This window comes from Carcharhinus amblyrhynchos, chromosome 1, assembly GCF_965287045.1.
Source record: "Carcharhinus amblyrhynchos chromosome 1, sCarAmb.v2.hapA, whole genome shotgun sequence".
NCBI classification, from domain to species: Eukaryota; Metazoa; Chordata; class Chondrichthyes; order Carcharhiniformes; family Carcharhinidae; genus Carcharhinus; species Carcharhinus amblyrhynchos.
Window position 1 is genome coordinate 10,156,611 of NC_137324.1, and position 26,648 is coordinate 10,183,258.

The 26,648-nt window shown below is 46.3% G+C and overlaps 1 protein-coding gene across 1 annotated transcript in view; it reads right to left on the minus strand.

The window, feature by feature from the left end:
- Window positions 1-5,072: 5,072 nt before the first annotated feature.
- LOC145348897 (T-cell leukemia homeobox protein 1-like) overlaps window positions 5,073-26,648 on the minus strand; it is a 69,105-nt gene continuing 47,529 nt past the window's right edge. Inside the window, exons 2-3 of the mRNA XM_080196953.1 lie at window positions 19,017-19,254; window positions 5,073-5,457 (exon numbers count right to left, since the gene is read on the minus strand). Of these exons, the coding sequence (XP_080053079.1) occupies window positions 5,238-5,457; window positions 19,017-19,254 (458 nt within the window). The 3' untranslated portion in view covers window positions 5,073-5,237. The remainder of the gene's footprint in view (window positions 5,458-19,016; window positions 19,255-26,648) is intronic.

Consider the following 26,648-nt stretch of genomic DNA (forward strand, 5'->3'; position numbering starts at 1 on the left):
AGGTGTACTGAGGAATATCTTTGGTCACCATCCTCAATATTATGGTTCATTATGGTGGCAGAGTGGTTAGCACTGCTGCCTCACAGCCCCAGGGACTCAAGTTCAATTCTGACCTTGGATCACTGTCTGTGTGGAGTTTGCACATTCTCCCCGTGTCGGCGTGGGTTTCCTCTGGGTGCTCCGGTTTCCTCCCACAGTCCAAAGGTGTGCAGGTTAGGTGATTGACCATGCTTGTCTCTTGGTATCCCAAGATGAGTTGGTTAGATGGATTAGCCATGGTAAATGTGTGTGGTTATGGGGATAGTACAGGCGAGAGGGCCTGAGTAAGATACTCTGTCCGGTTGGTGGTGGGGGGGGGACATAGTGGCACAGTGGTTAGTACTGCTACCTCACAGCACCAGGGACCTGAGTTCAATTCTGGCCTCAGGTCCCTGTCTGTGTGGAGTTTGCACATTCTCCCTGTGTCTGCATGGGTTTCCTCCGTGTGATCCGGTTTCCTCCCACAGTCCAAAGATGTGCAGGTTAGGTTGATTGGATATGGAAATTGCCCCTTAGTGTCAGGAAGCAGCAAGGTATGTCACATAGGGTTACAGGGATAGGGCCTGGGTTGGTGCAGGCTCAATGGGCCAAATGGCCTCTTTCTGCACTGTAGAGATGCTATGATTCTGTGACAGTGTGAAGTTTGCACACTCTTTCCTCTGCGTGCTCTGGTTTCCTCCCACAGTCTGAATGACGTGATGGTTAGGTGCACTGACCACGCTAAATTCTTCCTCAGTGCACCCGAACAGGTGCCAGAATGTGGCGACTAGGGGATTTTCACAGTAACTTCATGTAAGCCTACTTCTGACACTAAAAACAAATAATAATAAATACATCATGGCTCCATAATAAACACTGCAATGAGCAAAGCTGCTCCGATGGGAGCAATTATTTTATTTCTTGGATTTCAACTCTAAATAAATGTTTAAAGTGAGTTTCAATGCAAAATATATAAATTCTGTTTAACGATTCTCTTTTTCACTGAATCGTACAGCAGGGAAGGAGGCCATTCATCCCTCTGTGCTTATGCTGTACTGTCTAATTTAGACCCATATCTCAGCATTTCTCCATAATCCAGCAAATTTAGCTTCTTTTCTCATTTATGGAATGTGGCCCCGGCTGACAAGGCCAGAATTTTATTTTGCCCGTCCCAAATTGCTCTTTTGAGAACAGAAGAGAATCAATCACATTGGTTGCAGAGTCATTCATGGGCTACTCCGGGTAAGGACGTCAGATTTCCTTCCCTAAAGTACATGAGTGAACGAGATGGGCTCTTGTTACAATCGAGGACAGTTTCATGGTCACCATTACCCAGAAAACTTTCAATTCCAAATTTTCTATCACTTTAATGAATTACATGGACCATGAGGGGATTAGGAAACATGTCCATTGGACACGAACCTGACTTGCTAGTTCAGTAACATTACAATGACACCACCTTCTCCCCCGTATACAAATGTCTAATCCTCTTTTAATTGTTCTTATTTAATCTGCTTTTACACCCTTTCAGTTTAGGCGGCATGATGGCACAGTGGTTCGCGCTGCTGCCTCACAGCGCTAGGGATCTGGGTTCGATTCCCAGTTTGGGTCGCTGTTTGCATGTTCTCCCTGTGTTTGTATGAGTTTCCTCTGGGTGCTCCGGTTTCCTCCCACACACCAAAGATGTGCAGCTTAGGTGGATTGGCCATGCTAAATTCTCTCTCAGTGTTTCGTTAAAGGGAAGTCGTGTCTGACAAATTTACTGGAGTTCTATGAGGATGTGTCGAGGGCGGTGGATAGAGGAGAGCCGGTGGATGTGGCCTTCCTTGATTTTCAGAAGGCGTTTGACAAGGTACCTCACAAGAGGTTATTGCAGAAGGTCAGGGGACATGGAGTTGGAGGTAGGGTGTTAGCGTGGATAGAGGATTGGTTGTCAAATAGGAGGCAGAGAGTGGGGGTCAATGGGTGCTATTCGGATTGGCAGATGGTGACTAGTGGAGTGCCCCAGGGGTCGGTGCTGGGGCCTCAGCTTTTTACCATTTATATAGATGATCTGGAGGAGGGAACCGAGTGTAGGGTGTCGAAATTTGCTGATGACACCAAGATTGGTGGAACGGCAAATTGTGCGGAGGGTGGGGAGAGTCTGCAGAAGGATCTAGATAGGCTGGGCGAATGGGCCAGGAAATGGCAAATGGAATTTAATGTTGGCAAGTGCGAGGTGGTCCACTTTGGTAGGAATAATGGTAGGAAGGGTTATTACTTACGTGGCGAAAATCTGCAGCAGGCGACGGTGCAGAGGGACCTTGGGGTCCTTGTGCATGAGTCGCAAAAACCCAGCTTGCAGGTGCAGCAGGTGGTCAGGAAGGCGAATGGGATGCTGGCCTTCATAGCGAGGGGGATTGAATATAAAAGTAGGGAGGTCTTGCTGCGGCTGTATAGGGCACTGGTGAGGCCGCAGCTGGAGTACTGTGTGCAGTTTTGGGCGCCGTACTTACGCAAGGATATCTTGGCCTTGGAGGGAGTGCAGAGGAGGTTTACTAGGCTGATGCCGGAGTTGAGGGGGTTGAGCTATGAGGAGAGGCTGAATAAATTAGGCTTGTACTCATTAGAGTTTAGAAGAATGAGGGGAGATCTCATTGAGACGTATAAGATGATGAATGGGATGGATAGGATAGAGGTGGAGAGACTCTTCCCGCTCAGAAAGGATAGTAGGACTAGGGGGCACAGCCTCAAGATAAAGGGGGGGCGGTTTAGAACGGAGTTGAGGAGGAACTTCTTCACTCAAAGGGTGGTGAATCTCTGGAATTCTCTGCCCGTTGAAGTGGTGGAGGCTACCTCGCTAAATATTTTTAAGACGCGGGTTGATGGGTTTTTGATAAGAGAGGGGATTAAGGGTTATGGGGAGAGGGCGGGAATGTGGAACTGAGCCACGACAGATCAGCCATGATCTTATTGAATGGCGGGGCAGGCTTGAAGGGCTAGATGGCCTACTCCTGCTCCTATTTCTTAGGTTCTTATGTTCTTATGTATCTGAACAGGTGCCGCAGTGTGGCGACTAGGGGATTTTCACAGTAGCTTCATTGAAATATTAATGTAAGCCTACTGTAAGACACTAATAATAAATACATCATGGCTTCACAACAAGCACTGCAACAATGCAAAGCTGCTCAGATGGAAGCAATTACTTTATTTCTTGGATCTTGACTCTCATTAAATGTTTGAAGAGAGTTTCAATGCAAAATATCTTTGTAAGCCTGTGGAAGCCTGCTTATGGCAAATAAATAAACTTTAATGCATTTTAGATCAGTGTGAAAGGATTTCCTCATCTCATGTCACCTCCTCTTGTCAATTAATTTAAGTCAGTGGTCTCTCATTACTGACCCATTTTCCCAGTGGAAACAGTTCATCCCTCTTAACACTTCTTAAAACATATATTAACTTGGTTAGGCCTCCCTTATTCAATACTACAAGGAGAAGAACAATCTCTCCCTTCCAAGTAGTTTTACTCTTCGCTTCCCTTGTTCTTTGTTACAACTTTTTAAAAAATTTATATGATATCCACTGATTGATTTCTGCTCCAGGGCACATTCTGACTCAAGTCTCAAACATAAAGACCAGGATTCTCCCAAAACAAAACTAAGTGCTCAAAGCAGGGGGAGGGGGAAACAGGAGTATTTCTTGCCAGCGATGCCCACATCACATGAAAGAAGATTGCCACCAACACCAGTAGGTTTTGGAGGATGAACACAAAATGATAATGAAAGCAGAACTGACGCTGAGGTCCTGGGATGTATACTTTGGGTCCAAATTTGGTTCCAATGAAAACTTATGAAATGCTTAGTAGTAGCTGCATCTAGTATCACAGTGCATGTCATTTCACCACCATTTCTATAAAAATATACATATACATGCTATTTTCCAGTTCACAACTTTATGGCTAGGCATTCTAACATTGTTCTATAATCCCAAAACTTCCCAAATCAAGAAATGACATAGTCACAAGCATTTAGGGGAGACAATAGCTTAGTGGTATTATTGTTAGACTATTAATCCAGAAACTCAGTTAATGTTCTGGGGGCTCAGGTTTGAATCCCATCATGGCAGATGGTGAAATTTCAATTCAATAAAAGATATCTGGAATTAGGAATCTACTGATGACCATGAAACCATTGTCAATTGTTAGAAAAACCCAAAATCCACCACCGTCCTTACCTGGTCTGGCTTACATGTGACTCCAGAGCCACAGCAATGTGGTTGACTCTCAACTGCCCTCTGAAATGGCCTCTCAGTTTATCAGTGCTTCAAGAAGGCAGCTCACCACCACCTTCTCAAGGGAAAATAGGCATTATGGGATCATAAAATCCCTACAGAGCAGAAAGAGGTCATTTGGCTCATTGAGTCTGCACCAACCGCAATCCCACCCAGGCCCAATCTCCAAAACCCCATGTGTTTACCCTGCTATTCCTCCTGATACTAGGGTCAATTTACCACGTCTAATCCACCTAATCTTTGGATTGTGGGAGGAAACTGGAGCACACAGAGGAAACCCACGCAGACATGGGGAGAACGTGCAAACTCCGCACAGGCAATGACCAGAGGCTGGAATCGAACGTGCTGTGCTGTGAGGCAGCAGTGCTAACCAGTGTGCCACCGCGCTGCCCAAATGGATGGGCAATGAGAGTTGGCTAGCCAGCAATGCCCATGTCCCACGAATGAATAAAGAAGAATTCTGGACTGGAGAGCTTAGCATGTATTAACGATTTGAGTGAAGTTTGTTCGTAGACCTATTTCCCTGTTATCATTGACTGAATTTGCACAATGGAACCACCTGGTTAAGACTCGGCACTTGTTCCCTCCCCAGCCTAGTGCCTCGGGGCATTTTCAGTTTCTCTATTATTTAAAAGCAACCCGCTTTTTCCACTCGATTGAGGCAAACTCATTTTTAAAACAGCGCAAATAAAAGCTTGATTTATTGAGCTTTTTGAATTTTTTTTTTTGCATTGCAATAACCCACTAGCAAGATTTTTTTTTTTAACTCCTTGTGGAGAGACGACCTTATATTTTACACTTCTTTTAAAAAGTAAAGATTCCAGCCAGTAATATACAGTAACACGCAGCGCTATTTGGTACCGGGGGCTTTCAGCGTCTACGCCGGTGCGGGAAAATTAAAAGGGGGGAAGAAAAAAAAACCCGAAAACAATTGTTCATTTAACGGTTGCTCAGACCACCGAGGCCACTGAGGTCACCGAGGTGATTTTGCTGCTGTCGTCGGCCCACGGCTGAAGGTTCTGCAAGGCGTAAAGTGAGGCATTGTGCAGGCACAAGGGGTCCTGCTGAAGGGGCTGCGTCAGTGACTTCTGGAAGGCCTCCTGCTGGAGCTGGATCATCAGCCGGTTCGCCTGCTGCCGCTCGGCTTCCCGTTCCTCAGCCGTCTGCCGCCTGGTTTGAAAGACAATCACAAGACAAAACTGCGGATTAGCGGGGCAGTACTCGCTCGTTCCCTTCCCGCCGCGACCGACAGAAAGCCAACGGAGGCGGATTGCGGCGGATCTGAAACCGAAACGCTGGGAAACCTCAGCGGGTCTGGCAGCATCTGGAAGGGGAGAAAAAAGAGCTGACGTTTCGAGTCCAGACGTCAAAGCTAAAAGGGCCCGGAAAGCGGGAGATATTTATACTGCAGGGAGAGGAAACGGAAGATGGGTCGTAGCCACAGAAACAAAGGGGAAAGGCTGCTCGTGGCAGTCCACGGAGGGGAAAAAAAAGGCGTGAACGGCCAAACGGCAGAGAAAGTAAAATGAAAGGTCAGCTCTGACAGATGACGGTGTTGGCGGCGGGGGTGGAAATGGATGGGACAGAGATAAAATTAAGAAAGGGGAATTAAAGGGGGAGAAACGGTAAGGGAAGGGAGATGAAGTCGGGGCAAAGAGTGGGAAGAAAAATGAAGAAAGACGATAAAGAAATAAAAGGTAGAGAACAGTAAAAAAATTAAATTAAATAGTATGAAAACAAAAGGATTGAGATGGGGTAGAGCAAATCATCTGAAGTTGTTGGATTCGATGTTGAGACTGGAGGGCTGTAACGTGACTAGCTGGAAGATGAGATGCTGTTCCTCCGGTCTGCGTTGAGCTTCACTGGAACATTGCGGCAGGACAAGGATAGACGTGTGGTCATGGGAGCAGGATCGTATGTTAAAGTGGCAAGAAATGGGAAGGTCAGCGTCCTGATTGTGCACAGACCGAAGGTGCTCAGCAAAGCAATCACCCAGTCTACACTTGGTCTCTCCCACATAGAGGAGACCACATTGGGAGCAGTGAATGCAATAGCCCAGAGTGAAAGAGGTACAAGTGAAACGCTGCTTAAACTATAATATATGTTTTGGACCTTGCAGAGGTGAGCATAGAAGAGATAAAGGGACGGGCGTTGCACCTTCTGCAATTGCACAGGAAAATGCCATGAGTGACGGGAGACGTGTTGGGTATAATGGAGGAGTGGACTAGGTTATCCTGGAGGGAGTGGTCTCTGTGGAATGCAGACAGAGAGAGTGAAGGGAAGATGTGTTTGATGGTGGCATTGTGCTGGAGTTGGCGAAAATGACAGAGGATTATGCTTTGCGTGCAAAGGCTGGAGGGATGAAATGTGGGAACAAGGGGTCTCTATCCTTGTTCTGGGAGCGGGGGGAGGGAGTGAGGGTGGTGGCGCGGGAGATGGACTGCACAATGTTGAGGGCCCTGTCGGCAACTGTAGATGGGAATCCACAGTTGAGAAAGAAGGAGCACATTCGAAACACCACTTTGGAACAAAGCATCATCGGAACAAATGCATTGGAGGCGAAGGAGCTGAGAGAAAGAGATGGAAAATGCAAGACATACGCATTTGTTTACAGTTCCAATATAGAACTCCAGTATAAGGGATGGAGTCTTTATAGGATGTGGGGTTTGAAGAGCTGTAGTCCAGATAACTGTGGGAGTCAGTGGGTTTGGAATGGATGTTGGTAGATAGTCTATTGCCAGATATGGAGACAGAAAGGTCAAGGAAGGGAAAGGATCCCCTCCCTAATGTCATTGTGGGTCAACCCACAGAACATGGACTGCAGCGATTCAAGAGGCAGCTCACCTTCTCAACAGCAACTAGGGATGGGCAATAAATGCTGGCCAGCCAGCGATGTCCATGTCCCACAAATGAATAAAACAAAACTTAAGAGCAGAATTAGACCATTCGGCCCATCAGGTCTGCTCCGCCACTCGATCTTGGCCGATCAGTTTTTCGACCTTATTCTCCCGCCTTTCTGCTGTAACCTCTGATCTCCTTACCAATCAAGAACATATCTATCTGTTTTAAATGCACTCAATGACCTGGTCTCCACAGTCCTCTGTGGCAATGAATTCCACAGATTCACCATCCTCTGGCTGAAGAAATCCCTCCTCATCTTGGTTCTTAAAGTTCGTCCCTTTATTCTGGGGCTGTGCCTTCAGATCCTAGGCTCTCCTAATAATGGAAACATTATTCCCATGTCCAATCTATGTAAGTTTCAATGAGATCCTCCTCATCCTTCTATCAGTATTGTGTAAGTTTCAGTGAGATTCCCCTCATCCTTCTAAACTCCATCGAGTACAAACCCAGAGTCCTCAAACGCTCCTCATACATCAAGCTTTTCATTCCCGGAATCATTCTCATGGACCTCAGGGCCTTTACAGTAATAGTGGCATTACGTTCAAACGAGTTTATCCTTTTATATGTTTCACATGTTTCAGTTGTGAGTGTGTGTATTGTGGGGATGCATGCATCATCACTGTGGCTGAGGCAGAAACTTTCTCATTCGTAAGAGATAAAATTTCTGTTTGGTGAAGATGGTAAGAGGACAGAACTAAGCTGGGTAGACGGCATTAATAAACAGATCAGTCGTGACTGAATTCAATGGCGTAGCAGGCTTTGGAGGGCTGTCACAGTTCAGTTGAAACTCTCCGCCCTCTCAACATGAAGGCTGTGGATTCAAGACCCAGTCTAGATCTGCAATCCAGGCAGACAGCCCCAGTATAGCATCTTGGTTCTTAAGGTTCGTCCCTTTATTCTGGGGCTGTGCCTTCAGATCCTAGGCTCTCCTAATAATGGAAACATTATTCCCATGTCCACTCTATCCAGGCCTTTAAGTACTTTGTAAGTTTCAGTGAGATTCCCCTCATCCTTCTAAACTCCATCGCGTACAAACCCAGAGTCCTCAAACGCTTCTCATGCATCAAGCTTTTCATTCCCGGAATCATTCTCATGAACCTCAGGGCCTTTACAGTAATAGTAAAGATGCTGCCTTTCAGATGCTGTTTAAACCAAGGCTGTGCCTGCCTCTTTGGTTCTATAGTCCATTTGTACAATGAGGTCAGTGTCAGTGAGAGAACTAACATCCTGTTCAACTCACATCCATTCCGCAACAGCCTACTTAGGCTCAGTTACGAGGGGACTCAAGTTAAAAGCGAGGGGTGGGAAGTTTAGGGGGGGGAATTTGAGGAAAAACATTTTTACTCAGGGAGTGGTAACAGTCTGGAATGCATCGCCTGGGAGGCGGGTTGCTTCACATCCTTTACAAAGTGCCTGGATGAGTACTCATCGTGCCATGACATTCAAGGCTATGGGCCAAGTGCTGGCAAGTGGGATTAGGCAGGCAGGTCAGGGCCTTTCACGTGTCGGTGCAGACTTGATGGCCCAAAGGCCTCTTCTGCATTATAGCGTTCTGTGTTTCTGTTTAGAATCCCTACGGCGCAGGAAGAGGCCATCTGGGTGCACTGACAACCATCTCACCCAGTCCCTATGCCCATAATCCCACATACTTACCCTGCTCATCCCCCTGACAATTTGCCATGGCAAATCAACCCCAGCCGCACATCTTTGGAGTATGGGAGGAAACTGGAGCAACCGGAGGAAACCCACGCAGACACGGGAAGAGCGTGCAGACTCCGCGCAGACCGTGACCCAAGTCTGGAATTGAACCCGGATCCCTGGCGTTGTGAGGCAGCGGTTCTAACCTCTGTGCTGCCATGTCTCCACATGTTTAATTTTTGAGAGCTTGCTGTATGTAAATTGGCTACCGCACTTCCTTTGTTATGATATTGGCCATGGTATAAAAGTAGCTGTAACATCCTTGAGACATCCTGAGACTGCGCTAAGTGGAAGTAAAGTTTATTTATTAGTCACAAGTAGGCTTACATTAACACTGCAATGAAGTTACCATGCAAACATCTTAGTCACCGCACTCAGCGTTGGTTTGGGTACAGTGAGGGAGAATTTAGCGTGGCCAATCCACTTAACCTGTACGTCTTTGGACATATAAAAGGAAACGGGAGCACCTGGAGGAAACCCATGCAGACATGGGGAGAATGTGCAAACTCCGCACAGACAGTGACCCAAGCCAGGAATTGAACCTGGGTCCCTGGCGCTGTGAGGCAGCAATGTTAACCACTGTGCAGGTCTTTCCTCCTGTTCCTGAGTACCTGTGTATTTTACTCTATAGGGAAATTTTCCAACCCTGTTAACAGAGTGTATCGAAGTGGGTGGCAGCAAGAGTCAGTCTTTTGGCCGCTCTCCAAACCTTCCCATCCCAAAAGCCATGGTTCCCCCACTGGCAGGGCCAGAAATTCCCAGTCTATGTGCTGCTGGTAAAGTCATGGCCCTTTTATCTGTAACTGCCCTTGAGTGGGTCGAGGTGAGCTGCTTTCTTGGGCTTGCTAGTTAAGAATCAAACCCATTGCCCTGGATCCGGAGTTACACCTAGGTGTAGGCCAGGTGACGACAGAAACTTTCCATCCCTAAAGGACATTTGTGAATCTGATGGGCATTTAAAAGAACGCCCAGTTGTGAGTTTAGATTCATATAGGCTAAGGTGGGATTTGAACTTATATTACGTACAGCATTAGTCCATGTTCAGGATTGCTAACCCAGTAACATGACCAAACATGCTTGCATACTCCTATAGTGAAAAATTCAATTCCCATGGCGGACGGAATGGGAAATTTCACCCATTAGTGTCTGTAGAGGAAACCAGAACTGGAAGAGGAAGGGTTGAGTTGAGAGCTAAGGGTTAGCAGAGATGGAAGATGCAGGACGGAGGGAGTCCAGACAGGACTGCTTTGCAGGACTAGAAGCCAATGTGCTTTGGTTAAACTGAGTGAGACGTTTAAAAATTATGTTTTTTTGAAAATTCATTCAAAGGACGTGGGCGTTGCTGGCTCGGCCAGCATTTATTGCCCATTCCTAACTGCCCTTGAGAAGAACCACTACAGTCCATGTGGTGTAGGAAGACAGTTCCAGTATTTTGACTCAACAACATTGAAGGTATCTGTTCCCAGGTATCTGCTACCTATGTCCCTCTCAATGGAATAGTTATGAATTTGGTAGATGCCTAAGGACTTCCTGTATTGCAGGAGTTGGGACATCTTGTCTAAGTTGTACAAGACATTAAACTTGGAATACTGTGTACAGTTCTGGTCACCCTATTATAGAAAGGATATTAAATTAGAAAGGGTGTGAAAAAATTTACAAGGATGCCACCAGGACTTGATGGTTTGAGTTATAAGGAGAGGCTGGATAGACTGGGACTTTTTTCCCTGGAGCGCAGGAGTTTTAGGGGTGATTTTATAGAGATCTACAAAATAATGAGGGGCACAGATAAGGTAGATAGTCAACATCTTTTCCCAAAGAAAGGAGAGTCTAAGACTAGAAGGCATAGGTTTAAGGTGAGGGGGGAAAATACAACAGGGTCCAGAGGGGCAATTTTTTCACACAGAGGGTGGTGAGTGTCTGGAACAAGCTGCAAGAGGTAGTAGTAGAGGCGAGTACAATTTTGTCTTTTAAAAAGCACTTAGACAGTTACACGGGTAAGATTTAATAGAGGGATTCTATTGGTCCAGGTGCAGGTCAGTTGGACTAGGCAGAAAAATGATTCAGCACAGCCAAGAGGGGCCAAAAGGCCTGTTTCTGGGCTGTAATGTTCTATGGTTCTATGGATATGGGCCAAACACGGGCAACTGGGACTAGCTTAGTGGTTAAAAAAAGGGGCAGCATGGACAAGTTGGGCCGAAGGGTCTGTTTCCATGCTGTAAACCTCTATGACTGTGACTGTATGGGCACTATTGGATTTTAATGAGTGTAGCAGCCAATTTGCACATAGCACACAATGGCTACAGTGGTGCAGAGAGTGGATGTGGTGCCAATCAAGTGGGCTGCACTGTCCTGGATGGTGTTAAGCTTCTTGAGTGTTGTTGGAGCTGCACCCATCCAGTCAAAGGGAGAGTATCCCATCACACTCCTGACTTGTGCCTTGTCAATGGTGACAGGCTTTGCGGGGTCAGAAGGTGAGTTACTTGTTACAGGATTTCCAGCCTCTCACCTGCTCTTGAAGCCAGAGTATTGATCTGGCTAGTTTCTGGTCAATGGTAACCACCAGGATGCTGATAGTGGGGAGATTCAATAATGGTAATGGTATTGAATGTCAAGGGGCAATGGTTAGATTCTGTTGGAAGTGGTCACTGCCTGGCACTTGTGTGGTGTGAATGTTACTTTCCACTTTTAGTTGAAGCTTGGATATTGTCCAGGTTTTGCTGCATTTGAACATGGACTCCTTCAGTATCTGAGGAGTGGCGAATGGTGCTGAACATTGTGTAATCATCAGCGAACATCCCCACTTCTGACCTTATGATGGAAGGAAGGTCATTGATGGAGCAGCTGAAGATGGCTGGGCCTAAGACACTATCCTGAGGGACTCCTGCAGTGATATCATGGAGCTGAGATGATTGGCCTCCAACCACCACAACTATCTTCCTTTGTGCCAGGTATGACTTCAACCAGTCTCCTCAGTTCCCATGGTCTCCAGTTTTCCCAGGGCTCTCTGATGCCACACTCTAGTCGAACATGACCTCGATGTCAAAGGCTGCCACTCTCACCTAATCTCTAGAATTCAGCTCTTTCGTCCATGTTTGAACCAAGGCTGTAATGAGGTCAGGAACTGTGTGATCCTGGTGGAACCCACACTGGGCGCCACTGGTCAAGTTTTTGCTAAGTGCCGCTTAATAGCAATGTTGATGACCCTTCCATTACTTTGCTGATGATCAAGAGTCGACTGATGGGGCAGTAACTAGCTGGGTTGAATTTGTCCTGTTTCTTGCGAACCGTTCATACTAGGGCAACTTTCCACATTGCTGGGTAGATGCCAGTGTTATAGCTATACTGGAACAGCTTGGCTAGGGGCACAGCAAGTCCTGGAGTACAAGTCTTCAGGACTATTGCTGGATTATTGTCAGGACCTTTGCAGTATCCAGTGCCTTCAGCCATTTTTTCAAATCATGAAAGGGTGAATCGATGTTCGGCCGATCAAGTTCACCGTCAATCACAGACGCACAATATCAACCAGCTGAGAGGCATGTGCCAGTTCAAGTTACCCAGGTCGCTGGCCCTGTGAGGCAGCAGTGCTAACCACTGTGCCACCGTGCCGCCAATCCTCTTGCATCTACCCTGTCTCATCTTGTTAGTATTTGGCAAGTTTCAATGAGATTCTCTCCTCAATCTTCTAAACAGAAGCAAATATAATCCAAATCAATTCAATCTCTCATCATAATTCAGTCCCAGTAATGAGTCCAGTAAATCTTCTCTGCACACCCCCTAGAGCAAGGACAGCCTTCCTTAGATAAGGAGGCCAAAACTGAACACAATATTTCAGTTGTGGCCTCACCAAGACCCAATAGAACTGCAGCAAGACATCCCTGCTTCTGCACTCGAATCTTCTCTCTATGAAGGACAACATACAATTTGCCTTCTTTACTGCCTACTACACCTGCTTGTTCACTTTCAGTGACTGGTGTACGAGGGCAGGTCTCACTGCACATTCCCCTCTCCGAATTTGTGGCCATTCAAATAGCAATCTGCCTTCCCATTTTTGCTACCGAACTGGATAATCTCACATCTACCCATAAGCAGGATGAGTCCTGCAAAATGCCATAATCCTCAGCGGAACAAGAAGATTCCGCCAGCAGCCAATGGTGAGCACCTCTATCAATGGAACGTGCATCATGGGGTGGGTGAGGGATGCTGCGGGTTTGGGGGCAGATTAAATCTTGCCCTCTGTTTCTGCTGCCTTTTGAGAAAGGGAGTTTCAAAGGACTCACTACCACCTGAGAGAATTACATATTACATTACATATTCATGATTTGGAAGAGAGAACTGAATGTATTGTCTCCAAATTTGCAGATGATACAAGGTTGGGCGGGAGGGTGAGCTATAAAGAGGATGCAGGGATGCTTCAATGTGATTTGGACAGGCAGAGTGTGTGGGCATATGCATGACAGATGCAGTGTAATGTGGATAAAAGTGAGATTATCCACTTTGGCAGCAATAATAAGAAGACAGATTATCACTTGAATGAGTGTAAATTGAGAGAGGTGGATACCCAACCAGACCTTGGAGCCCTCATACACCAGTCGCTGAAAATAAGCGTGCAGGAATAGCAGGCAGTAAAGAGGGCAAATGGTATGTTGGTCTTCATATCGAGAGGATTTAAGTATTGAGGAATAGGGGTGTTTTGCTGCAATTGTAAAGGGCATTAGTGAGGCCACACCTGGAGTACTGTATGCAGTTTTGATGTCCTCATCTGAGGAAGGATGTCCTTGCTATAGGCAGAGTGCGGCAACCGTTCACCAGGCTGATTCCTGGGATGGCAGATATGAGGAGACACTGGGCAGAATTCTCCCAAAGAAGTTCTAAGTGTCCATTTCGTGGGAAAGCAGGAATAATTCATGCTGTTTTTTTCAGTGGGAGTTTGCACTCGAATCCTCCCTCGCTCTGTGCAATGCAGAGGTCACCTGCGTTATTATCATTAGATCTCAGGGGGAGAGGCCGATTCCCGCCCAGAGGGCTGAAACCAGCGGGCCTCTGGGCACGCGCAGTGCCCCTGAACTGCCAGCCTCTCTGTTTGCTGGCTAGTTGAATCGCTAGCCAGCCCAGGGCCCCTGCAGTGCTGCCACCCCCCCAATCACCCCATGGCCTGATCACAGGCCTCCCCAATTATTCCCGGGCCAGCCTCAACCCCCTCCCCTCAACCCAGACAGCCCCGAACTCCAGCACCCCACCCCCAACAAAAACAGTTTCACCCCTCCCCCGGCAGTCCCGACCCCACCCCCCCCAGCTCCAATTGCTGACCTCCCTCCAATGCAGAGCAAGATGTCCCACAACACCCATGCAGAGTGACAGCGGGACCACCGCACCCCTCCCCCCCCCCCCCCACCACCCACCCCACTGCCACTGATTGGCCCTAAGCCCTGCCCCCACCAGGCTCCACCCCCGATAGACCCCAGACACTTGGCACTTCCCGATGCCCAGCGGGCGGTGCCAAGATGCCTCCTCCCTCCACCAGCAGGGCGGGGCGGGGGGGGGGGGGGCCCGATTGCCCTCTCCCTTCACTCCAGCTAGCCGTTAACTCCTCAAAAGTGAACCCCGCTGGAGTGAAATACCCCTGATGGGGTGAAAGATGCTGGCGGGCCTGAGAATTCAGCCCCAGACCCGCCAGTTACATTACAATAACATTTCAATAAGATGTAAAGTACTTACCTGGCGTTGCCGCCAGCTTCCGGCACGAATCAGATGGCGCTGGAAATCCGGCATTGGGAGATGCGTGCGTGGCAGGATAGAAGAGTCAGATGCGAGGTTCTCCCACCACGCTGCACTCGCAAATGAGAGCGGTGATGTAGGAAAATGGCCCCTACTAAATAGGGTAGGATTACATTCACTGGAGATTAGAAGAGTGAGAGGGGATCGATCTCATAGAAACTGATAAAATTCTAACAGGGTTAGACAGGGTAGATTAAGAAAGAATGTTCCGGATGAGGGAGGAGGCCAGAACTAGGGGGTCGTAGTTCGAGGATAAGAGTTAAACCTTTTAGCACTGAGGTGAGGAGAAATTTCTTCACCCAGAGGGTGGTGAATGTGTGGGATTCACTACCACAGGAAGTAGCTGAGGTCAAGTGGAAACATAGAAACTGGAAGCAAGAGTAGGCCACTCGGCCCTTCGAGCTTGCTCCACCGTTCATTATGATCATGGCTGATCGCCAAATTCAATATCCTGATCCCCCCTTCCCTCCCATATCCCTTGATCCCTTTAGCCCCAAGAGCTATAGCTAATTTCTTCTTGAAATCACATGACGTTTTGGTCTCAACTACTCTCTGGGGTAGTGAATCCCACACATTCACCACCCTCTGGGTGAAGAAATTTCTCCTCACTTCAGTTCCAAAAAGTTTAACCCTCATCCTCAAACTACGACCCCTAGTTCTGGACTCACCTCATCTGTGCTAAAATAAATTCTCCCCATCTCCTCTCTGGTTTGTTTGCCAGACATTATAAGTGGATGCTTTGGTTAACGACCCTACTGGAAACCTTTTCTCCTCGTCAAAATGCCTGATAATTTTCAATGCCTCGACCCATTGTGCCTTCCATAGAATATAGAACATTACAGCGCAGTACAGGCCCTTCGGCGCTCGATGTTGCACCGACCAGTGGAACCAATCTAATGACCCTCTAACCTAAACTATTCCAATATTATCCATATGCCTATCCACTGACCATTTGAATGTCCTTAAAGTTGGTGAGTCCACAACTGCTGCAGGCAGGGCATTCCACGCCCTTACTACCCACTGCTCCAAGAAGCCAAAAGTCAAAAGTAAAAGATGAAACAGTATTCACTTATAGATTAAACTGACAAACGTGTATCTAAATAGACTGAGTGAGGGAGCAATTTGCAAATGATCGCTGTCTTTCATTTGTTCTTACATTCTTCTGAAATTATCCTATTCATACTTCGCTCAAGTGTAGCGTGTTTGAACACATTGGCTGCTCAGCTGACTTGCGGCAAAGCGACCTGCAATTTACCAAACAAATCTTGGTAATTGTTACTTCCTCGGGGGTAGCATCAGATTCTTATGTTGATGACAGGCAATTAGACTGATGAAGGCAGTGCTGAATAGCAAACATCACACAAATACCGTCCTGCAAAGCTACGGTATAAAACAACTAATGCAGGGAGGCTAAAGTGACTGAAAATATGCTCCATACTTTAACTGACAATGCAGTCACCAACTTCAATTCAAAAGTGCCCTTCACATTGTCCCAGGATAGCAGGTTTTGCTGGAACCATTTACAATTCCTCCAAACTATAACTTGTTCCTTCTGTCACCCACCTGTTTTGCCTCGATTATACAAAACAAAGAACAAAGAACAAGCAAAGAGCAAAGAACAACACAGCATGCCCTTCAGCCCAACGAGCCCATGCCCCCATTTTAACATTATGAGTCCCCTCCTCTACCCATGACCTTTGTCTACACGTATTGGGGAAGATTGATGGGAGACTAATTTAGGGACAATTTGTTACACCAATCATCCTAAGAGCACGTTTTTGGGATGTGGGAGGAAACGGGAGCACCCGGAGAAAACCCACGCAATCACGGGGAGAATGTGCAAACTCCTGCAGACACCGGCCCAAATCCATGTATCTGCACAGCAAACAGTGATAGTCACTGAGCTGTCGTGTTGCCCGTCAGTTGGTCCAGTTTAAGCGTACACTAATGACGTGAAGCACTAGGCAACTCTCGAAGCAACGTCTCTCGAAGCAGTGCTAACCCACTGTGATGGAGGGAATTTCAAAATCCCAGCCACCGCAAAGGACAGCAATATGTTTCCAAGTCAGGATGGTGAGTATCTTGGAGGGGAACTTGCAGATGGTGGTGTTCCCCATGTATCTGCTGCCCTTATCCTTCTAGATGGAACTGATTGTGGGTTTGGAAGTTGCTGTCATAGGACCTTTGGTGAATTGATATCGTGCATCACGTAGATCGTACCCACTGCTGCTACTGAGCGTCGGTGGTGGAGGGATTGAATGTTTGTGTGTGTGGTGTCAAGCTTCTTGAGTGCTGCTGAAGCCGCACCCATCCAGGCAAGTGGGGACTATTCCATCACACTCCTGACTTGTGCCAATCCATCCCGAACAACCATTGCTGGCTCTAGATTTGCACATAACCAGCTCCACCTCCAACTTCCTCTAGTTCTGACAGCAGCAACAATTCTAGCACCACTCACCCATTGAGAAACTGATGGCTTTAGGTACAGCCCCTGATGTGAGGGCACATGGCAGCATAGTGGCAAAGTCAGTGGACTGGCAATCCTGAGACCCTGGCTGATGTCCTGAGAACATGGGTTCAAATCCCATCACAGTAGCTGTAGTATTTAATTTCAATGAATAAATCTGGAATATAATGCTAGTTTTGACACTGATCATTGATAAATAAAAGCCCATCTGGTTGACTTCATGTCCCTTGAGGGAAAGGAATGAAAGTCTGTTTGACTACATGTGACTCCAGACTCTTCACTGCCCTCTGAAATGGCTTACCAAACCATTCATAGAATAATGTTTGGTAGAATGGTAGAATGCACATAAAAAGCACCCTTTCCATGTGTATCACACCTTGGTATGGCTCCTACTCTGAGAACATAAGAACATAAGAAATAGGAGCAGGAGTAGGCCATCTAGCCCTTCAAGCCTACCCCGCCATTTAATAAGATCATGGCTGACCTGAAGAGAAAAACTGCAAGAAACTACAAAAGGTCGTGAATGAAGCCCAATCCATCACGCAAACCAGCCTCCCACCCATTGACTCTGTCTACACTTCCCGTTGACTCGGAAAAGCAGCCAGTATAATTAAGGAGACATGGGTTCAAATCCCGGACAAACTCTCTTCCACCTTCATCCGTTGGGAAAAATCAGAGTATTTGGTGCGCCATAATATTCAAGGCTATGGGCCAACTGCTGGCAAGTGGGATTAGCTGGGTAGGTCAGGGCATTTCATGCATCAGTGAAGACTCGATGGGCTGAAGGGCCTCTTCTGCACTGTAGTAACCTATGATTCTGTGATTTTGTGAAAAAGAATCAAAAGTCTGAGATCATGTACTAAACAAGAACAGTTTCTTCCCTGTTGCCACAGACTTTTGAATGGACCTACCACAAATTAAGTTGATCTTTCTCTACACCCTAGCTATGATTGTAACACTACATTCTGCACTCTGTCCTTTCCTTCTCCCCTGTGTACTCAATGAACGGTACATTTATCTGTGTTGCACACAAAGAACAAAGAACAACACAGCACTGGAAACAGGCCCTTCGGCCCAACGAGCCGATGATCATGGCTGATCATCCAACTCAATAGCCTAATCCTGCTTTCTCCCCATAACTTTGATCTCATTCGCCCCAAGTGCTACATCGAGCCATCTCTTGAATATGTTCAATGTTTTAGGCTATTGAGTTGGGCGATCAGCCATGATCGTGATGAATGGCAGAGAGGCTCGAAGGGCCAAAATGCCCCCTCCTGCTCCTTTCCTCTATGTTTCTAACTCTCAGAAGGCAGAAACCTCACCTCCATCTCAATCCTGAATGTGAGCCCTCATCCCTAGTTCTTAAGGTTCTTTCCCAGGATTCAGGAACCACAGGTCATGCCAAATTCTGCTGCCCATTCCCAATGATCTGAGTGTCTTAATTGGCCATTTCAGAAGGCATTTGAAAGTCAACCACATTGCTGTGGGTTTGGAGGCAGATGTAGGCCAGTCTGGGTAAGGCTGGTGGATTTTCTTCCCTGAAGGACATTAGTGAACCGGATGGGTTTTTTAATATTATAATGGTTGTTATAGTCACCATTTCTGAGACTAGCTTTATATTCCAGGTTTATTAATTTGAACTTAAATTCCACAAGCTGCCATGATGGGATTTGAACCCATGTCTCCAGAGAATTACAGCTGGATCACTGGTCTGCTGGCATTGCCACTAAACCACCATCTCTCCACAGCACTACAGTCTCCAGCTAGAGGAAATAGCCTCTAAGCATTTACCCTAGAAAGCCTTCTAAGATTTTTAGTGGTATGTTGAATGATGGGACAGGCTCAAGGGGCAAACTGGCCTCCAACTGCTTCTTATGACTGGCATTACCTCCATTTGGTCCGTCTGTTCTGGAACCAGGTCTTGACTTGGGCATCGGTCATCTTGAGGGCCTTGGCCAGCGTTGCCCTCTCGGCTGAGGCCAGGTACTTCTGCCGGTGGAAACGTTTCTCCAGCTCACAGATCTGCAGGCGGCTGAACGAGGTCCTGGGCTTCTTCCGCTTCGGAGGGGTACGGTTCTGGTACGGGTGGCCGATCCTCCTCGCCACCGTGAAGGGAGACAGGGCAGCTGGTGAAAGCAGAGGGAAAGAGGTCAACAGTAGATAGGAAAAAAAAATACATACATTGGCACAATGGAGTCGGCTTTTTTTGACACAAAGCTAATGAAGAGATTTGGGGATATTGTGGGAAAGTGATATTGTTATTCAGTCATACAGAACTTAAACGTTGCTGAAAAGAGGCACATGTTGCCAAAGTTTTTCACCTTGCACTCATCAGGACAAATGCAACAATGCCGAGTTTCAAACAATCATAAGAATTTATATCACAGTACAAAAAAGATGCTGATTCGGCCTGGCTGAGGTGTTGCCACTTAGTTGATGTAGAAGATAACCATGAACCTATTGAGAGTGGTGAAGCCACTGGACTAGGTGTCCAGATCACCAACAATCTGTTCTCGTCCCTCCACCCTGATGCTACAACTAAGAAAGCTGTACTTTCTCAGGAGGCCAAGGAAATTCGGCATGTCTGCTATGATTCTCACCAACCTTCACAATTGCACCATAGAAAGAATCCTTCCCAGTTACATAAGAATGTAAGAACTGGGAGCAGGAGTAGGCCACCTTGCATGATGCATTGTTCATAAATTTACTTGTAATACTGTTTAGTCTTTTAGTCTCTGTTCTCCAACACTTCACAGAAGTTGCTTAGTTTATTCTTCACTCTCTCTCCCTTTCTCCCAATACTTTTTTAAATGATTTGACTTGACATCCTGTGAGAAGGTGCAGGTACTTTGAACTAAATTGATTATTTGTTTCCACTTCCCTCTCTCCCATTTCATATAAGAACATAAGAACTAGGAGATGGAGTAGGCCATCTGGCCCCTCGAGCCCATTTGCCATTCAATAAGATCATGGCTGATCTTTTTATGGACTCAGCTCTACTTACCCGCCCGCTCACCATAACACTTAATTCCTTTACTGTTCAAAAATTTATCTACCCTTGCCTTAAAAACATTCAACAAGGTAGCCTCAACTGCTTCACTGGGCAGGGAATTCCACAGACTCACAACCCTTTGTGTGAAGAAGTTCCTCCTCAACTCAGTCCTAAATCTGCTCCCCCTTATTTTTGAGGCTATGTCCCCTAGTTCTAGTTTCATCCACCAGTGGAAACAACTTCCCTGTATTTGTCTTATCTATTCCCTTCATAATCTTATATGTTTCTATAAGATCTCCCCTCATTTTTCTGAATTCCAATGACTATAGTCTCAGTCTACTCAGTCTCTCCTCCTAAGCCAACCCTCTCAACTCCAGAATCAACCTAGTGAATCTCCTCTGCACCCCCTCCAGTGCCAGTATATCCTTTCTCAAGTAAGGAGACCAAAACTGTACATAGTACTCCAAGTGTGGTCTCACCACATGGTGTATCTGGATTTCCAGACGGCATTTAACAAGGTGCCGCACCAAAGACTGCTACATAGGATAAAGATGCACAGTGTAACGGGCAATGTATCAGCATGGATAGAGGATTGGTTAACTAACAGAAAGCAAAGAGTGGAGGTAAATGAGTGTTTTTCTGGTTGGCGATTATTGAGTAGTGGTGTGCCTCAGGGATCAGTGTTGGGAACGCAATTGTTTACGGTTTACATAGATGATTTGGAGTTGGGGACCAAGTGTAGTGTGTCAAAATTCACAGATGACGCTAAGATGAGTAGATAAGTAAAGTGTGCAGAGGATGCTGAAAGTCTGCAAAGTGATATAGATAGTCTAAGTGCGTGGGCGAGGGTCTGGCAGATGGAGTACAATGTTGATAAATGTGCGGTCATCCATTTTGGTAGGAATAACAGTAAAATGGTAAAAAATTGCAGTGTGCTGCTGTGCAGAGGGACCTGGGTGTCCTCGTGCAGGAATCTCAAGGAGTTGGTTTGCAAGTACAGCAGGCAAATGGAATTTTGTCCTTCATTGCTAGAGGGATGGAGTTTAAAAACAGTGAGGTTATGTTGCAGCTGTATAAGGTGCTGGTGAGGCCACTCCTGGAGTACTGTGTACAGTTTTGGTCTCCTTACTTGAGAAAGGATATACTGGCACTGGAGAGGGTGCAGACGAGATTCGCTAGGTTGATTGCGGAGTTGAGAGGTTTTGCTAATGAGGAGAGACTGAGTAGATTTACTCACTGGAATTCAGAAGAATGAGAGGAGATCTTACAGAAACATATAAGATTATGAAGGGAATAAATAAAATAGAAGCAGGGAAGTTGTTCCCACTGGTGCGTGAAACTAGAACTAGGAGATATGGCCTCAAAATAAGGGGGAGCAGATTTAGGACTGAATTGAGGATGAACTTCTTCACACAAAGGATTGTGAGTCTGTGGAATTCCCTGCCCAGTGAAGCAGTTGAGGCTACCTCATTGAATGTTTTTAAGGCAAGGATAGATAAATTTTTGAACAGTAAAGGAATTAAGGGTTATGGTGAGCAGGCGGGTAATTGGAGCTGAGTTCAAGAAAAGATCAGCCATGATCTTATTAAATGACAGAGCAGGCTCGAGGAGCCAGATGGCCTACTCCTGCTCCTAGTTCTTATGTTCACCTCTTGGCCTTGCAAATAAGGTAAAAAGAAAATATTTAACAATTTGCTTCTTTGAACCTCCACACTCTAACCTTCAAAATTTAAAATTCTCATCCTTGATTTCATATCCCTCTGAGGCCTCAACCCTCCGTATCTCCATACTCTCTGCCAATCCTGCAACCCTATTCCTCTGATCTTCCAGTTCTGACCTCTTGCACTCTTAACTACCTAGGCCCCAAGCTCTTGAATTCTCTGCTAAGCCTCTCTCTTTTCCTGTTTAGGATGTTCCTTGCAAGTGCCTTTTGTCACTAGGTTCTAATATTCCCTCAAGTGGCTCGGTGCCAAGTTTTGTTTGATAACGATAAGCTTCAGAAACGGGCCTGGGGATTGTGATGTGGCGATTAACCCCTACACATTCAATACGATGCCAACTTTGTCATGCCTGCTTATTTGAATGAGTGCTTCATGCCCTTGTCTGCAGGGGTCTAGAATGCCCTGCAAACAAGCACTCGGAAGACATTGGAATCATATAGCTTTGCAAGTCAGGAGTCTATCCCGGAGGATCTGGATGCAGTGCCACAAGAAGCTCAATGATCTCACATGAGTGCCCAAGGTCCCCAAATGTCAGATTCCATCAACTGCGGCATTAGCCTCAGATCCTATTCAAATCATCACACCCCCAACAGTTACCTTCCAACAACCTCAACCAAACAGGATTCATACCTGATATTCACATGCTCCATTAGACTCTCACTCGCTTAGTACTGTTTATGCCCAAATCCCACATTTTGCACACACTTGCAGCTATTCAGTCATGAGAGCCACAGCCATCGAGCAGATTATATGATGCTCAGTGACACACACTTCCATCTCTCAACTGGGACAATATGGTGCACAACTGGAAGCAGCAGGAATTAACCACGGGGGACAAGCCAGCCTGCACGTCCCAACTCCCCCATAGAGATGACAGTGCTTGCCATTATGGGAATGGCCATAGTTGAGGTTAAGCCAATGATGGGGGTGAAACTATGGAAGATGTGGATACATGTATGCTTAATTTTCCTTTGCGCGTATATGTCATAGTACACTAATGTCACACTGTCTTCTGATTAACAAGTTAGACCTAAGCAGCTACTCTCACTGTCCCCACCACTCCACCCTGTACCCCAACTTTACCCTTCTGTCCAAAAGGTTTGACAAAGGGTCATCTGCACTCGAAACGTCAGCTCTTTTCTGTCCTTACAGATGCTGCCAAACCTGCTGAGATTTTCCAGCATTTTCTCTTTTGGTTTCAGATTCCAGCATCTGCAATAATTTGCTTTCATCCTTCTGTATTTCTTTTATCAGGTATCCAAAAAAGATGCAATCTGACCAGGCAATGGAGGAATAGCAAGGAGACAGCATTGCTGAAAGACCATCACTTGGATTTGACACTCACTGTGTCAGGCGCTGGAGTGTGGAGGCTAGGGGATTTTCACAGTAATTTCATTGCAGTGTTAAATGTAGCCATGATGTGGAGATGCCAGCATTGGACTGGGGTGGGCGCAGTAAGAAGTCTCACAACACCAGGTTAAAGTCCAACAGGATTATTTGGAATCACAAGCTTTTGGAGCTCTGCCCCTTCATCAGACAACCTCACCTGAGGAAGGAGCAGAGCTCCGAAAGTTTGTGAGTCCAAATAAACCTGTTGGACTTTTACCTGATGTTGTGAAACTTGTTACATTGTTAATGTAAGCTTACTTGTGACATGGATAAATAAACTTTGAAACTTTAAAACTTTCTGATAGGTGCACAATACAATGATGAAATGGGCTCGCAGGATCTCACAGCAGTCCAGCAATTTGTCCTTGAACAATTACTAGGATTGCTGAGGTGCCGGCCCTGGATGAATGGCAGTAGGTCAGTGGAGAATGAGTCTGCTGAGGACATCATTCATCTTCTCACACTGCCACTCAAAGTGTACTCACTATTGCATGTAAGTCAGCTATTCCACACTGAACTCTGCCAGCCTGAGAGGTGCAGTCCGCAGCTGGGCCTTCTATGGGTGGCATTGTTACCCTCCAATGCCATCTGCTTATTACACACATGAGCACACTGGAGCTGCACACTGGAGTGGCCCTTGCTACCTTTCACTTCAGCTTTCCGTGATAGCTCAGATGCAGCTGGCACAATCTACTGCCATTGAACAAAGACATCATAACTGCCAGCAGGATAGCAAGCAATCACCCTGAATATCAGGGAGATTGCAATCCGAGTGAAGCCATGCACTTGCTCTGCCTTGCCTGTCTCTTGACAAAATAGAATAAAATGTAATTATGTCTCATTGAATCGAGCGCTTCAGTGAACATAAGAACATAAGAAATAGGAGCAGGAGTAGGCCATCTAGCCCCTCGAGCCTGCCCTGCCATTCAATAAGATCATGGCTGATCTGATAGTGGTTCAGTCCCACTTACCCGCCTGCTCCCCATAACCCTTAATTCCCTTATTGGTCAAAAATCTACCTACCTGTGACTTAAACATATTTAATGAGGTAGCCTCCATTGCTTCAGTGGGCAGACAATTCCAAAGATTCACTACCCTCCGGGAGAAGAAGTTCCTCCTCAACTCTGTTCTAAATTGACTCCCCCATATTTTGAGGCTGTGCCCTCTAGTTCTGGTTTTCTTTCTAAGTGGAAATAATCTCACTGCTTCTACCCTGTCCAGCCCCTTCATTATCTTATATGTCTCTAGAAGATCCCCCCTCAGCCTTCTAAACTCCAATGAGTACAGGACCAGTCTATTCAATCTCTCCTCATAAACTAACCCCGTCATCTCCAGTATCAGCTTGGTGAACCTTCTCTGCACTCCTTCCAAAGCTAGTATATCCTTTCTTAAATAAGGGGACCAAAATTGCACACAGTACTCTAGGTGTGGCCTCACCAGTGTCTTGTACAATTGCAGCAAGACCTCCCTGCTTTTATACTCCATCCCTCTCACGATAAAGGCCAACATTCCATTCGCCTTCTTGATCACCTGCTGTACCTGCAGACTGGGTTTTCGTGATTCACGCACAAGGACCCCCAGGTCCCTCTGCACAGTAGCATGTTGTAATTTTTCACCGTTTAAATAATAGTCCATTTTACTATTATTCCTGACTTTTCATACAGCACATTGGGATGCTGCCAATATCTCCAGCTCCAGCCTTGAAAAAGTAAGGTGTATTAAAGTTTATTATCACATTCGCAGCCACTGGCCACGAGGTCCTTTGACTTGCTCTGGAGCAAGGAACTGATTTCCACGAGGGTGTCCTTATGAAAGTACCAACATTTTACAAGTTATTCCTCACTGAGGTTCAGATAAGAAAATTGCTTCCTGAGTACCCTGGGCCGATACAGCCTCCTGCCGACAGCACTTCTCCTTCTCCTCCCCCTTTGTCTTCCAGTAGCTTGTTCTGTTCTATGTGACCTCTATTCATCCTCCAACTTATGCTCGATTCCAAGCAACTCATTTGTGCAGAAACCTTGACATCAACAAAACATCTGTCATGCCACACCTTGTGGACATTGCAATGTAAAACAACTCTATAAAGCAGTGAACACTTAAGAACATAAGAACATAAGAAATAGGAGCAGGAGTAGGCCATCCAGCCCTTCGAGCCTGCCCCGCCATTCAATAAGATCATGGCTGATCTGTCGCTGCTCAGTTCCACTTTCCCGCCCTCTCCCCATAACCCTTAATCCCCTCTCCTATCAAAAACCCATCAACCCGCGTCTTAAAAATATTTAGCGAGGCAGCCTCCACCACTTCAACGGGCAGAGAATTTCAGAGATTCACCACCCTTTGAGTGAAGAAGTTCCTCCTCAACTCCGTTCTAAACCGCCCCCCTTTTATCTTGAGGCTGTGCCCCCTAGTCCTATTGTCTTTTTTGAGCGGGAAGAGTCTTTCCACCTCTATCCTATCCATCCCATTCATCATCTTATACGTCTCAATGAGATCTCCTCTCATTCTTCTAAACTCTAATGAGTACAAGCCCAGTTTATTCAGCCTCTCCTCATAGCTCAACCCCCTCAACTCCGGTATCAGCCTAGTAAACCTCCTCTGCACTCCCTCCAAGGCCAAAATATCTTTGCGCAGGCGCGGCGCCCAAAAATGCACACAGTACTCCAGTTGCGGCCTCACCAATGCCCTATAACTTGCAAAGTTGAAGCAACAGCCTGCTCTATCCAAGGCTGAAAGAAACTACAAAGGGTTGTGAATGAAGCCCAGTCCATCACGCAAACCAGCCTCCCATCCATTGACTCTGTCTACACTTCCCACTGCCTCAGCATAGCAACCAGCATAATTAAGGACCCCATGCACCCTGGACATGCTCTCTTCCGCCTTCTTCTGTCAGGAAAAAGATACAAAAGACTGAGGTCACGTACCAACCGACTCAAGAACAGCTTCTTCCCTGCTGCTGTCAGAGTTTTGAACAGACTTACTTTGCATTAAGTTGATCTTTCTCTCGACCTAAGTTATGGAGAGTTCTGGCCTCAGACAGAGCACATAAAGCACAGACAGTTTACAGATTACAATAATCTGTAAACTGTCTGTGCTTTATGTGCTCTGTCTGAGGCCAGAACTCTCCATTCGCCTGACGAAGAGAAAACTTATGAGTTTACCATCAAACAAATCGGTTGGACTTAAACCTGGTGTTGTCAGACTTCTTACTGTGTTTACCCCAGTCCAATGCTGGCTTCTCCACATACTGCGCAAGGAACAATGCTTTTCACTGTATACCAATACACGTGACAATAATAATTCAAATCAGATGGAAATAACCAGTAGGTATAGTGGAAGAGTTCATGAACCCGTTAAACTGCACTAGTGAGCTGGTCCTACCCGTTGCTGCAGGCAAGATCAACTTTGTGAAGTTAATAGA